The sequence below is a fragment of the Sinocyclocheilus rhinocerous genome, unplaced genomic scaffold (genome assembly GCF_001515625.1).
Source record: "Sinocyclocheilus rhinocerous isolate Xijiao unplaced genomic scaffold, SAMN03320098_v1.1 scaffold449, whole genome shotgun sequence".
Classification (NCBI taxonomy): domain Eukaryota; kingdom Metazoa; phylum Chordata; class Actinopteri; order Cypriniformes; family Cyprinidae; genus Sinocyclocheilus; species Sinocyclocheilus rhinocerous.
Window position 1 is genome coordinate 1,609,528 of NW_015652285.1, and position 12,919 is coordinate 1,622,446.

The following is a 12,919-nucleotide window of genomic DNA, read 5'->3' on the forward strand; positions in this document are numbered from 1 at the left end:
AAAAAAAAAAAGGGTTCCAATTATCAGTTATTAAGAACCTTACATTTCAGTCTGTTCCTTACATAAAGCTATTATTCGACTTGAGAACAGTTGGAATATAGTGCATGAGCCACACAGATGCCTTTCATGCTATTTTCTGTCATTTTTGGATGATTACTGACATGGTCACTCCAAACGGTCCTTGTATGGAACAGACCTATGTGAAAATGTCAAAAAAGTCCCCATTTGCATTTCACAGAGGCTATACATACCACAAAAACCATATACACAAACCAGACATGATGGCTGTACTTACACTGTGTTGACTCTCAATCTCCTCGTGTTTCTGCTGCAGGGCCTGAGACGCGCGAATGGAGTCTCCAATCCCCCACTGTGTGCGAAGCTGCTCTGTGCCAGGACCCTCCAGCCAATTCACAACCTGCTCACACACAAAACACAAACACAGACAAAGAAACCTTTAATTAGTGAATCACTACCACATTTGACCCCCGAGCCACTGAGCAGACTCGAATCGGAAAGAAATCAGGAGGAACGGAGAGCAAATCTAATTAACTAAATGACAGGATCGGGTCGATGAGAGCTCAAATTAGAGATTTACTTAAATCACATATTTACTTGTTTACAAAAAGACAAATGTAGGTTGCACGTCTGGAGAGCAGCACAATCCTTCAGCTGTCAGATTTTGAACATCAGTATCAGAGCACAAATGGGATTTCAGAGCTGCAGCAAAATGGAAGATTGTCAGTGAATAATGACTTACATTTCAGTCCGTTCCTCACACAAATATCGTCTTCAAAAGTCAAATTAACTGTGTGGTGAGGTTTTGTGCTTTTCAAAGCTTCTTCAAAATTGGTCCTTTTGTGTTGCATAGAATGAAAAGCATACAGGTTTGGAACAACATGAAGGTGAAACAAATAATGAAAAAAATTTTCAATTATGGGTGAACTAACCATTTAATTAACTTGCTTGATATGCAAGTTCAGTCTCAATTCAACAGCTGAGAGTTAAAAATTTGAATTACAACTGAACTGGCAGACAAATTAATTTCACTTCTGTTGTTCAATGAACTAGGGGAGCAAATGAAAATTCTGGAACAGCAGCAAGAGAACCTGCTTTGTGAAGAAAGTCATTAATTTGTCTAATGCGGAGGTGACTGAACTTTTTAAGAATCGCTGCTTAGCTTGCACGGCTTCCTGTCTTTAATTGCTTCAGGCACTGCGGCTTACAAATGATCTCCCCCTTCCCTGCGCAATTTTTCAGTGAAGGCAAGTAGGCCAAACTTCTTTTCCGACACACAAGATGTGCACCTCCCAATATCTTGATCGCCATGGAAACAGACATTTTATTTCGTCTAACAAGAGTTCTGAGAGACAACAACCTCTGATCTCACCATCACCTTACATGACCTACATTACACTTGGTGACTCTGTCCAGGTGTGACACTAACCACACGAAGAAATACTGGTTTCGGAGTTTACAATTCTAAATTCTTATTGTAATTTAATGAGGAATGTCTATAAATGCACAAATAAGTATAAATATAAATTATATCCATCAGAGGATCCATCAGAGATTTTAAAGAGCCAATGATTTTTTTTTCCTTCACATGGTGCCACATAAGAGAAAAATTACATCAAATCGAAAATATTACATAAAATCAAAATATAATAATAATAATTAGTAGTTGTAGTAGTAGTAGTGCAATAATGTTACATTATAATGCCACAACTGTGTATAAATATGGTTTGGGGTAAGTGAGTTTTGGTCAATGTCTCTTGTGCTCACCAAGGCTGCAATTATTTGATCAAACATACAGTGAAAAACATAATACTGCAAAAAATTACACTTTAAAATAACTGTTTTCTATATTAATATATTCTAAAAAGTAACTTATTCCTGTGATGCAAAGCCACTACTCCAGTCTTCAGTGTCACATGATCCATTAGAAATCATTCTAATATGCTGATTTTGTGCTCAAGAAACATTTTCTTTATTATTTTCAGTGTTGAAAACAATCGTGCTGCTTAATATTTTTGCGGAAACCATGATACATTTTTTCAGGATTCTTCGATGAACAGAAAGTTTAAAAGTACAGGTTCTAAACCATGTTACAAGGATCTAAATTGATATCAACTAAAAACTGAGGGGGAAAAAAAAGAAAACAAAAGCACAATATATGGATGTATAGATGTACGATTGCATCAGCACAGCCCTACTCTCTACCAGCGATTCTCTATGATAATCGGATTCTCAGTGGGAATTTTGTGGGAGTGCATTCTGTAAGACTTCCAAGAAGACAGAGCAGTAGATGTGTATGTGAAAGGATTATGTGACAAATCTTTTCTGTGGAAAGACAATGATTGTATGGTGCGAAGAACCACCAAAAACTGCTCTATTTGTAGACCAAGACTGCTGATTCACCAAAGCACCAAAGCCCAGCCACAGTCTGAACTAATGCTTCGGAATAAGATGTCTTCTTGCAAACCTCAGCGATATTTAGACAAACGAATAAAGCAAAATGGATGACAGATGAAACTCCCTCACACTTCACAACAGCATGTGAAGTTTGAAAGATGACTGTGCAAATAGAGGTCTCGAATGAATTTGGCGAAACTCAAGGCTACAGTTTTGATTCCTGGCTCAAACAAAGAGCACAGGAATGCGTGACAGCTGAACAGCACCAGAGTTCTTCTACAACAGAACTCGACTATCTGAAAGTGATCTTTCACTTTTCGGTTTACATTCTTATAAATCCCCCCCAGCGTTTTACCTGCATGACCTTGGTTTGGATTTCCTCTAGCTGGGAGCGTTTACTGCGCTGTCGGCAAACTTCTTGATACTTTGTGTACTGCTCCCTCAGAGAGTCCAGGAGCTTCATCACCTGAGGCTGAGCCAGCAGCTCATCGTCCATGGGCGACCAGGCTGTGCCACCTCCTCCTCCTCCCTCAGAGCCATTGAAACGCCTCTGCTGGAGCTCCGAGAGCAACTCATGTCCTGTGATCGGGGAGAAAAACAACATTTAGGACAGAAATCAAGGGTTAAGCCATTTGAAAACTGAACTCAGTAAACGGTAATAAAATATTTCATGAACAATGTGTCAAGCAGAAAGAAATTGATGAATGCAAGACGTGATGGCAAATGTTCCCATCTGTCAAGGAGTACGGATTGATGCAGTATGAATACATTAAGCCAGTATTTCACCTAAATTAGACACAAAGTGACAGACTCAAATGCAGAAGAAAGGAACAGAAGAAAAACTAATTTTGTACCACTGCTGTGTTTTTATTTGTGCCAATACTTGTGAATTATTCTAACCAAGGCTAGGCAAAATTTGTTACTTTTCAACTCATGAACATGAATTTGAATTGAATTGGCCTTACAGGATGTTACATTGGAATTTGAATTGTAATGACAGCAATAAGTAATTAATAGGCAGAGATTTAACAGGCAGAGCAGAAACACAGAGGAACTGAATTAGCCCAAAACAAAATAGGCAAAAATTGAAACATGTTGAGGACCAAAGATGACCAAAAAAAAAAAAAAAAAACATTGAATTGCACCAATCCAAAAATGTAATACAAAACGTCATAAAAAATTCAATAATAAATATTAAAGGGTTAGTTCACCCCAAAATGAAAATTCTGTCATTAATTACTCACCCTCATGTCGTTCCAAACCCGTAAGACCTTCGTTCATCTTCGGAACACAAATTAAGATATTTTTGATGGAATCTGAGAGCTGTCTGACCCTCCATAGACAGCAACGCAACTGAAATGTTCCCAGACAGAAATGTAGCAAGGACATCGGTAAAACAGTCCATCTGACATCAGTGATTCAACTTCAGTTTTGCGAAGCTACGAGAATACTATTTGTGCGCAAAGAAAACAAAAATAATTTAACAATTCTTCGCTCCCGAGTTACGTCTTCTGGCATTTTGGAGAGTACCCAAGAACGTAATCGGCGTTGTTTACGTTTGGGGGGAAAGCGCGCGCATGAACGTAATCGGCGTAATCAGCGTTGTTTACACTTAGGGTAAAGCGTGCGTATGTGTTGTGATACTCTCCAAAATGGCGGAAGACAGTAACTCGGGGGAGAAGAATTGTTGAATAAAGTCGTCATTTTTGTTTTCTTTGCGCACAAAAAGTATTCTCGTAGCTTCACAAAATTGAAGTTGAGCCACTGATGTCACATGGACTGTTTTACCGATGTCCTTGCTACGTTTCTGTCTGGGAACATTTCAGTTGCGTTGCTGTCTATGGGGGGTCAGAGAGCTCTCAAATTCCATCAAAAATATCTTACGGGTTTTGAACCACATGAGGGTGAGTAATTAATGACAGTTTTCATTTTGGGGTGAACTAACCCTTTAACATTACAAACTTAAATATCAAAATATTCAAGATTTCTTTTTTTTTTCTTTTTAAAATCATCTTTATTACATGGGTAATATTACGTCCATTATATTTCATTCACAAATTTGCCTTAACAGTTTTATTTATTTATTTATTTTAAATGTTCATTTACGTTCATTTCAAATGTGCATTGAAAATGCGCATTCGAAAATTGCAGGGATGGCAGAAGAGTGCTGATGCAAGACCAATGCCAATATTTACGTAAAAATAAATACATAAAATATATTTAATTTATTAGGGGTGAAACGGTTCAACTTACTCACGGTTCGGTTTGTATCACGGTTTTAGAGTCACGGTTTCGGTATGGTTCAGTATGTGCTACGTTTAGGCAAAAACTATACTGTCAAATAAAAATAAAGAAAATAAGAATAATCTATCTAACTACAAGCAACAGCACAAATAAATACAATAGAGTAAAGATACAAATAAAATAAACAGTGATTTTCAGTTTTTTTTAGGTAGGTCTAACATTAGTTTTTAGGTACAGAAATTGAATAAAGTAATGAAATGTAAAACAGCATTGCATATTTGACTGTATAAATTCAGCAGTGAGTGATTTCTTTGTTGTTGCTGTTTGATTAATATTAAGAAAGTGCTGTCACTTTAAGACACTGCAAGTACGTTCAGCCGGCTATGTCTGCTATAGGATACTTACCAAGACGAGCATTTTGACAATTTTTGTGTGAATTTGTCCATTTAAACAATACATCAGAGAGAGCTTAATATTTGCGCGCGTTCTGATGCGCTTTTGCGCGCTTTGGATGAGCGCACGCACAAATATTCTCACTGCACACGCGAGCTCGCGTCCTCTGGCTCTTAAATGTTTCAACTGGCAAGACTTAAATTAGTTTAGCTTAAACACAGATATCAACAAGTGCTGTTCAGGTCTCACCTGTGCGCGCGCGTTATCAGCACGTTTTGCGCAGCTTGTCGGTGAACAACGGCTGCTCCATGTGAAAGCCCACACGTGATGGAGATTTACCGCTGATTACAGAATGGCTTTACTGACAAGATGCGCGTTAAATATCGCATGCGATTTATCGTGCAGCCCTAGCATCCATCAACAGAAACATATATTAGCCGAACCCTGTTTGTTTTACGTGTTATTTATAGCAAACCATATTAAAGATGCGTTGTCAGATTTAAGTTGAACCGCGGTCCTAGCGCGTGCCGAACCGTGTGTGGAGAACCGTACGGTTCGATTTTTTTCCGTGAACCGTTCCACCCCTATCATTTCTATTGTTTGCCATTTTAAAATAAATTTGCAAAGTCAAATTCAATTAAGCATGTTTATTTCATACAGAAAAACAAATAGCATTAGTTAAAATTACAATTATAAAATACATTTAATTGCATTCTAATTCTAACTTAAAACCAATTCAGGCTGCAATGAATTTTAAGGCATTTAAAAAGGATTCTCAATTCAGTTTTAAATGGTGCACAACCCTGCCTGAGTCACTAACACTGGGCACAAGTTCACTGAACTGATGAAGCCATTCTTTAGAGTAGGGCATGGTGTCAGAGACATACTGATCAGGGCAGAGGGTACTGGGCATACTGATCAACACTTTACAAACCAGCTTTAGCTTCAAATACAAAAGCTGTGAAATCGCTTTAGAGTGTTAAACAACACTTAAGCCAAGCTCTTAGCTCTACCCCACCAATAAAACTGAATGGAGTAACAGACCAGCTGGAAAAACAGCTTCACTGTTGACATCACATAGTGGATAGAGTATAGTAGTTAAATTCCCAAGCAAAATCTGCTTTTGCTTCTAGTTTTACAAATAGACCCAAAATATTACAGAAAAAACTTAAGGCAGTTTCAAAGCAGAGTCTACATCTATACAAACACAGCCAGCACAGTTCGCCACTCACCAGTTTGAAGGACCGTTTCAGGATCAAATGAAGGCAGGATGTTGCTCTCTGAAGACCTATGAGTGTAACAATTGCAAGTTAATAAGTTAATAACAAGTTGTTGCTGAGCATTTGTTTATAAAATTATGACCATTTAATGAAACAAACATGTTGATTTCTCTGTACATTTGATTGCTTTTTAAATCCACTAAACATTTTACTTACACAATTAAGAATGGCTAATAGCTAACAGAAAAATAGTGGCCTTTGAAATGACAGCCTTAATTAGGAGCTCATGCCTAGAGATAATGAGACATAAAATACCTGTCCTTCTCTGCCTGGCTTCCCTTCTCATTTTCATTGATGACTATAAGTTCATCCAGAAGGGACGTGGATTCCTTTGTGAATTTTTCAAAGACCTAGATGAAGAACAAATGGCAAATAAGACTTCAAGTTAAAAATGTCATACTGTTGAAACAGCCATGAGGACAGGGCGATATAGCTAAACACTGCGATATTTTTTTCAGCCTTTTGATGATAGTGAATATCCATCTCAATATTTATGTATATGCAGTGAAACAGCAAAAAACGATCAGTTTCAAACAGTGTTGTTTTTGTTAAACTAAAACTACTAAAAAGTAGTTTTCGTTAACTGATACGAAGCGGAAATAAAATAAAATATAAATTAGATGGGGTGGGGGTGGGGGGAATTTTAATAATCCACTTTACATTGTGCCTAAGAACACTTATACTTATTATACTATATAATTATACTAAGTACTTATCTTTGGTTTAAAAAAAAAAAAAAAACTGTAGCACATGTAATAGACATACTTGACTTATTGCTTTTGTAACATCACAATAATACTAACACCAACAACGATTATTATTATTATCATTATTATTATTAATTCTGTATAATGACAAAAAAACACATTATTATTATTATTATAAATTCTATTTGACAAATGAACTATATTTGACTGTTTTCCTTAGACATAAAATAATTCAGTTTAAAGGCTGATGTCCAAATTAAATACTTAAAAAAAATTATACTATAACAATATCTGACTATTATTATTATCACTGTATAATGACAATTGATGATACATACACATTCTGAATCCTCTGAACAGACACATACACATAAAATTATGACAAAATACCCATCTCGACAATTATTCAGGTAAACGCAGTCAGTTATATCTCAAGTGAATGAAAACAGCTGAGAAAGAAATCGGATGTGATGTGTATCATTATATCGGATCCGTGCATCAGGTCTTAAAGGGACAGCTGCAAAGCTGAATTTCCATCAGCCATTACTCCAGTATAAAGGGTCACACGATCCTTCAGAAAACATTCTAATATGCTGATTTATCATTATAATTATCAATGTTGGCAGCAGTTTTGCTGCCAAATATTTTTTTGGAAACTGCTATACTTTTTTCAGAACAGCATTTATTCAAAATATAAATATTTTCTAGCAATATAAATCTTTGCTATCACTTCTTATCAATTTAACACATCCATCCTTGCTGAATAAAAGTTCAAAAAAAGAAAGATAAAAAAATTTACTGACCCCAAACTTTTGAACGGTAGTGTATATTGTTAGAAAAGATGTATATTTTAAATAAATGCTCTTCTTTTTTAACTTTTTATTAATCCATTAGATTTTTTCCTGTATTTTTGAACAAATAAATGCAGCTTTGATGAGCATAAGAAACTCCTTTAAGAAAACATTAAAATCATTCTGATCCCAAAATTTGGAACGGTAGTATAACTAATAATAATAGTAATATTAATACTATATAACAATAATAATTTATTATTACTTTTTATTATTATTATTATTATTATTATAAATTCCATATGGCAAATAAACTATTATTTTGTTTAAATAGTCAAATATATAGTGTAAGAAACTGGTCTTCAAACAAAATATATTTAAAAAATATATAATAATATCTGACAATATTATTATTATTATTAATAACAATAATAATATATAACATTAATATTAATAAATTCTTTATAATGATTAATAACCTATATATTTTACTGATGTCCCTCATACCACTCAGTGGTCTCTTTCTTTTCAGATAACCAGCTTAAATCAATATTTCATGTCTATTTACTTACTTAATTGGTATGTAGTCATGTAATAAGCGGGATAAATGTATCAGCTGGTCATTAATGCAAAAGCATAACAACATTATTTCAACGAGAATGAGGCTCGTCAAATCAGAATTTAGAGGTGGAAGTAGGGCTGGACGATATGGCCAAAATTTATATCACGATATATTTCTTAATTAAGGTTATGTTATGCTTTAAATGCAAATGTTTATCATTACTATGTCTGTGCTTTATGTACGCTGTCTCAAATGAGGAGACCCCTCCACCCTGCACTTTGGTGTGTGGACAGGAAGAGACAGCACAGCTGTCTTTACAAATATGTTCAGCTGAGTCAACACGAGGGACGGAGGGACAAGGCCTCGCTGCAAACAAGTCCGGCCCGCGTTCCAGCATAGAGGAGACAGGGAAAAATATTTTGGATTCATAATATCTGGGGTACATTACTCACAGGATGTCAGGGGCGTCTGCCTGGGACAGTTTGAGAAAAAAAAGCCTCAAGTATGAGCCACAGTGAGGTTTGTTTCATGTCAGTTTCACAAACAGGAGTTCTCGCATCTAAAAAGCCTTGTTTTGAGCTGTGAAGTTTCCGTGGCAGATACTAAAATGGAGTTTGAGCATAAAAGCTTTTGAACTGTATTTCGTCTTATCTCCTGTCATGACATCATTGCAAATCCACAGATTTAATGGAAGGTGTGCAGAGAAACTAAAAAGACAGAAAACTAAAGAAAAAACTCAACACCTTTCTCAGAAGCCTTAAAAGGAAAAGTTCACTCAAAAATAACAATGCTGCCACCACCCATCCTCCAGATGTGTAAGCTGTCATTTTTTCATTGAAACAAGAAAAAACAAAAATACATAAACCAACAAATAAAAAAAATAAAAAAGATAGAGAAGCACCCTTACAAATAGTCCATATTTCTACAATATCTATTTGAAATCATCCATTATCTGTGTGATCAACAGACTAGGGCTGCACGATTATGACAACAACAAAAAAATCATAATTGTCGATTATTCCCTTGAAATTGTAATTGCGATTATTAATTACAATTATCACAATTTACATTGAATGATGTTTATACCATTGTTTAATGCAACTGCATGCCGTATTTTTATATGAAAATAAACAAGCTGAAAACACTAACTGAAAAGCCGTTAGTGCTTTTCTATAGTATTAAGCCTCAAATGTCAACTATACATCGGATTGGTTTCTTCTTTAAATTATAACAGACTGAAACTATTCACTAATAATCTTTCCCTCCACTGCAACTCTCAAATCATATATGTATGTGTGTGTACTACATTCACTCAACATACGATGTGTCACGATTCACGATACTTGTTTCACGATACAATTTTCTCACGATTTAACAAAATGACATTTAAGATAAATTATAAATGAAAAGGTGCCCTTTTATTATTTCTCAAAGGGCTGCAAATTTGTTTGTGAAATTGAAATGTCAAATAACAATTTATTAAATATATGCAATAGATCTTATTTATTTAATAAATATATGTAATATATCTATATACATGTAAACAAATATTTACAGGCATATAGATATATTTCATACTGTATATTTATTAAATATATACATTAGGGCTGTGCAATTAATAGAAATCGAATCGAAATCGCGATTTGAGACGTTGCGATTTATATTGATCTGAAGTTTGACTTTGCAAATTTAAAAATCGCAAATCGGAATCGCAATATGTCAAAAAAAAAAAATCGCAATTTGATATTTTCCCCCAAATCGCACAGCCCTAATATACATGTATGTGTATTTTCTATACATATAAATATACACAGTACACACATATATTATGTAAACAAACTTTTATTTTGGATGCGATTAATCGCAATTAAGGCACATCAAACAACAGCAGGTTTGATGTCGTTGACACCATTGATTTTTGCATATATTGTAACGGAATGAGATTTAAGAGCTACAGCAGAGAGGAAAATTATCAGTGAAATGATCGGTCGTCACACAAAGCTGTCATATAATTTCAGAAGCCTTATTGGGGCTTGACATCTGTAGATAATCTGATCTCTATCTGTGTCAGGAAAAAAAAAAAAAAAAAAACAAGTGCAACATGTGGGTAACTAAACGACAGAATTTTCATTTTGGGGTGTACTACGCCTTTTAAAAGCCATCTGCTCACCAAATTCTTAATCTATTTAATCAAAGTAATGTGAACTCTTTGAAATCCTCCTCACGCACAGTGACCCGGAACAGCTTGGATGTGTGCCAGCTGTGCCCTCACATCTGCAAGGTTAGCTGGAGGAGATTAAACACTGCATCTGCTAAAGCTCTCTGATCAATACAGTCCCCCCAAGCAGCTCGCATTATGGTCACCTTGCAACTTCAGCAAGGACGCATTAAATTGATCAAAAGTAACAAAGATGTTTGCAATATTTGAAAAAGCATTATAAAAGTAATAAATGCTGTTCTTGTAAATTTATTCCAAGAATTCTGAAAAAATAAAAAAATAAATAATAAATAAAATTACAGTTTCCACAAAAAGACCAAGCAGGTTTTTAACGGTTTTCAACAATGATAATAATAAGAGATATGATTCTTTAGCATCAAATCAGCATATTAGAATGATTTCTGAAGGATCATGTGACACTGAAGACTGGAGTAATGGCTGCTGAAAAACCAGCTTTGCATCACAGGACTAAAATTACATATTACAATACATTCACACAGAAAATTATTTGATATTGTAATAATATTTCACAATAATAGTATTTTACAGTGTCAAATAAATGCAGCTTTGGTGATAATAAGAGATGTCTTTCAAAACAAACAAAGAAACAAACAATCTTACTGACCCCGAAGATTTGAACAGTACTGTTCAGGTAAGTTGTTTCTAATGAGAAATTATGAGAAAAAAAAAAAAAAACTGTCCCTAGTGGTTAAACTGTACTTAACAACACCCGAGTAAATAATGCTATACACAAACTAAAATATTTGGCTGATATAATGCACATGTATTACAGCAATTAAGTTTGACACAAAAGCTTTAAGTTACTTTAAACAAACCATCTGAATCTTTTTTTAAAGTTGTATTTATTGTATTAATTTACATATATATTATAATATGCTACACTGTCAATGGCTGCCAATACAGTCATCAGCTAATGCAATGAGATTCAAAATGTCAAAACTGACCTGGTCAATAAATAAATCAATGGGTCAAGATTTGACTGGTTAGCATGATCCACTTAGCCTCTGCTGCCAGATGCCAATAATACAACAATTGGCTGAAATCAAAAATATGATTGAAAATTCTTCCAGATAGTCTATCAGTCTACCGCTATCAACTCCCTTGGTTTTAAAGGAAAGTGAATCTCTGCAGCATCATCTCGAACTCCTTAAAGGAAAGAAAAATCTGCAATAATAAGCATAAAAAATGTGCAGTCCTGTAACAGATGGTCCTATGGACCCTAAGTGGCAGTGAAAAAGGATCCACTTATTTAATAAGGCCTCCGGGTCTTTTCCTTCCCATATGCTCACTTATGCCTGGCCAAGCGTCAGTGATGAAGAGGTTCTAGGGAAGAATGATTAATGCAGAGTGTACGGTCCTCGTGCACCTCAGCGATCGGCTGCACATACAAACACCCCATTCAAGTATGGATCCTCAAGTAGGTCAAGAGTATGGTAATGACCGATTTCATAGTCTCCGTATTCAAGCCTCCACTTCTTAATGCTGATACACTAACCTCCATTCAGCCAAAAAAATCTGTGCCATCTGGTAGTTGTAGGCAGCTAGAGGGGCCTGCTGGCCCAGATCACAGCGTAAACAACACAATGACCCCAACAAACATACACATACAGAGGTTTCTATTTAGGAGACAGTGGTTCAACTGTCCTTCTGAACACGTCATCCAGCTCTTGGCGGGATCCATGTGATGGTTGCCAGGCAACATGGCATCATTGGTACATGCCCAGTGAGGGCACGGAGCAAGACGGCCAGACAAATGAGTATGCGGTTTGAGGCCAGGCCTCATCAGTGCACATACTATTAATGGCTGCATACTGTAGTGTAGTGCACATCAGCACGATCATGTTACCGTTACGTTCACATACAGCCCATTTCCTGCTCCTAAAGTGCACTCCAGGGGGCTGCCCATTTAACACAAATGCCACCGGCTGCCAACTTAACCCATTTTCTTCTAGGGTTGGGTATCGTTTGGTTTTTTTTCGATACCGGTGCCAAACCGATACTTTTAAAACGGTTCTGGTGCCTAAATGGTGCCTGAACCAATACTTATTAAAAAATAAATAAATAAATTCCACCAAAAAATGATGGATTGGCCATTAGAACAGAAATAGAATAGAGAGTGCAAATGTTAGAGGGTCAAGTTTTTTTATTTAAAAAAAACAAGCAGATAAAATTAAAAGTAGCATTAGAATAGAGCGTGCTAGAGTTAGAGGGTCAAATGAAGATGAAAGAGATGTGTTTTCAGCCGTTTCTTGAAAATATTAAGGACTCAGCTGCTTGGATTGAGCTGG

General features: G+C 35.6%; 1 protein-coding gene across 1 annotated transcript in view; it reads right to left on the reverse strand.

Moving 5' to 3' along the window:
• The window catches only part of LOC107714358 (SEC14 domain and spectrin repeat-containing protein 1-like), a 44,650-nt gene that overhangs the window by 15,172 nt on the left and 16,559 nt on the right, over nt 1-12,919 (reverse strand). The window contains exons 7-10 of the mRNA XM_016520180.1: nt 6,588-6,682; nt 6,285-6,340; nt 2,771-2,994; nt 296-418 (exon numbers count right to left, since the gene is read on the reverse strand). Coding sequence (XP_016375666.1) covers nt 296-418; nt 2,771-2,994; nt 6,285-6,340; nt 6,588-6,682 — 498 coding nt within the window. The remainder of the gene's footprint in view (nt 1-295; nt 419-2,770; nt 2,995-6,284; nt 6,341-6,587; nt 6,683-12,919) is intronic.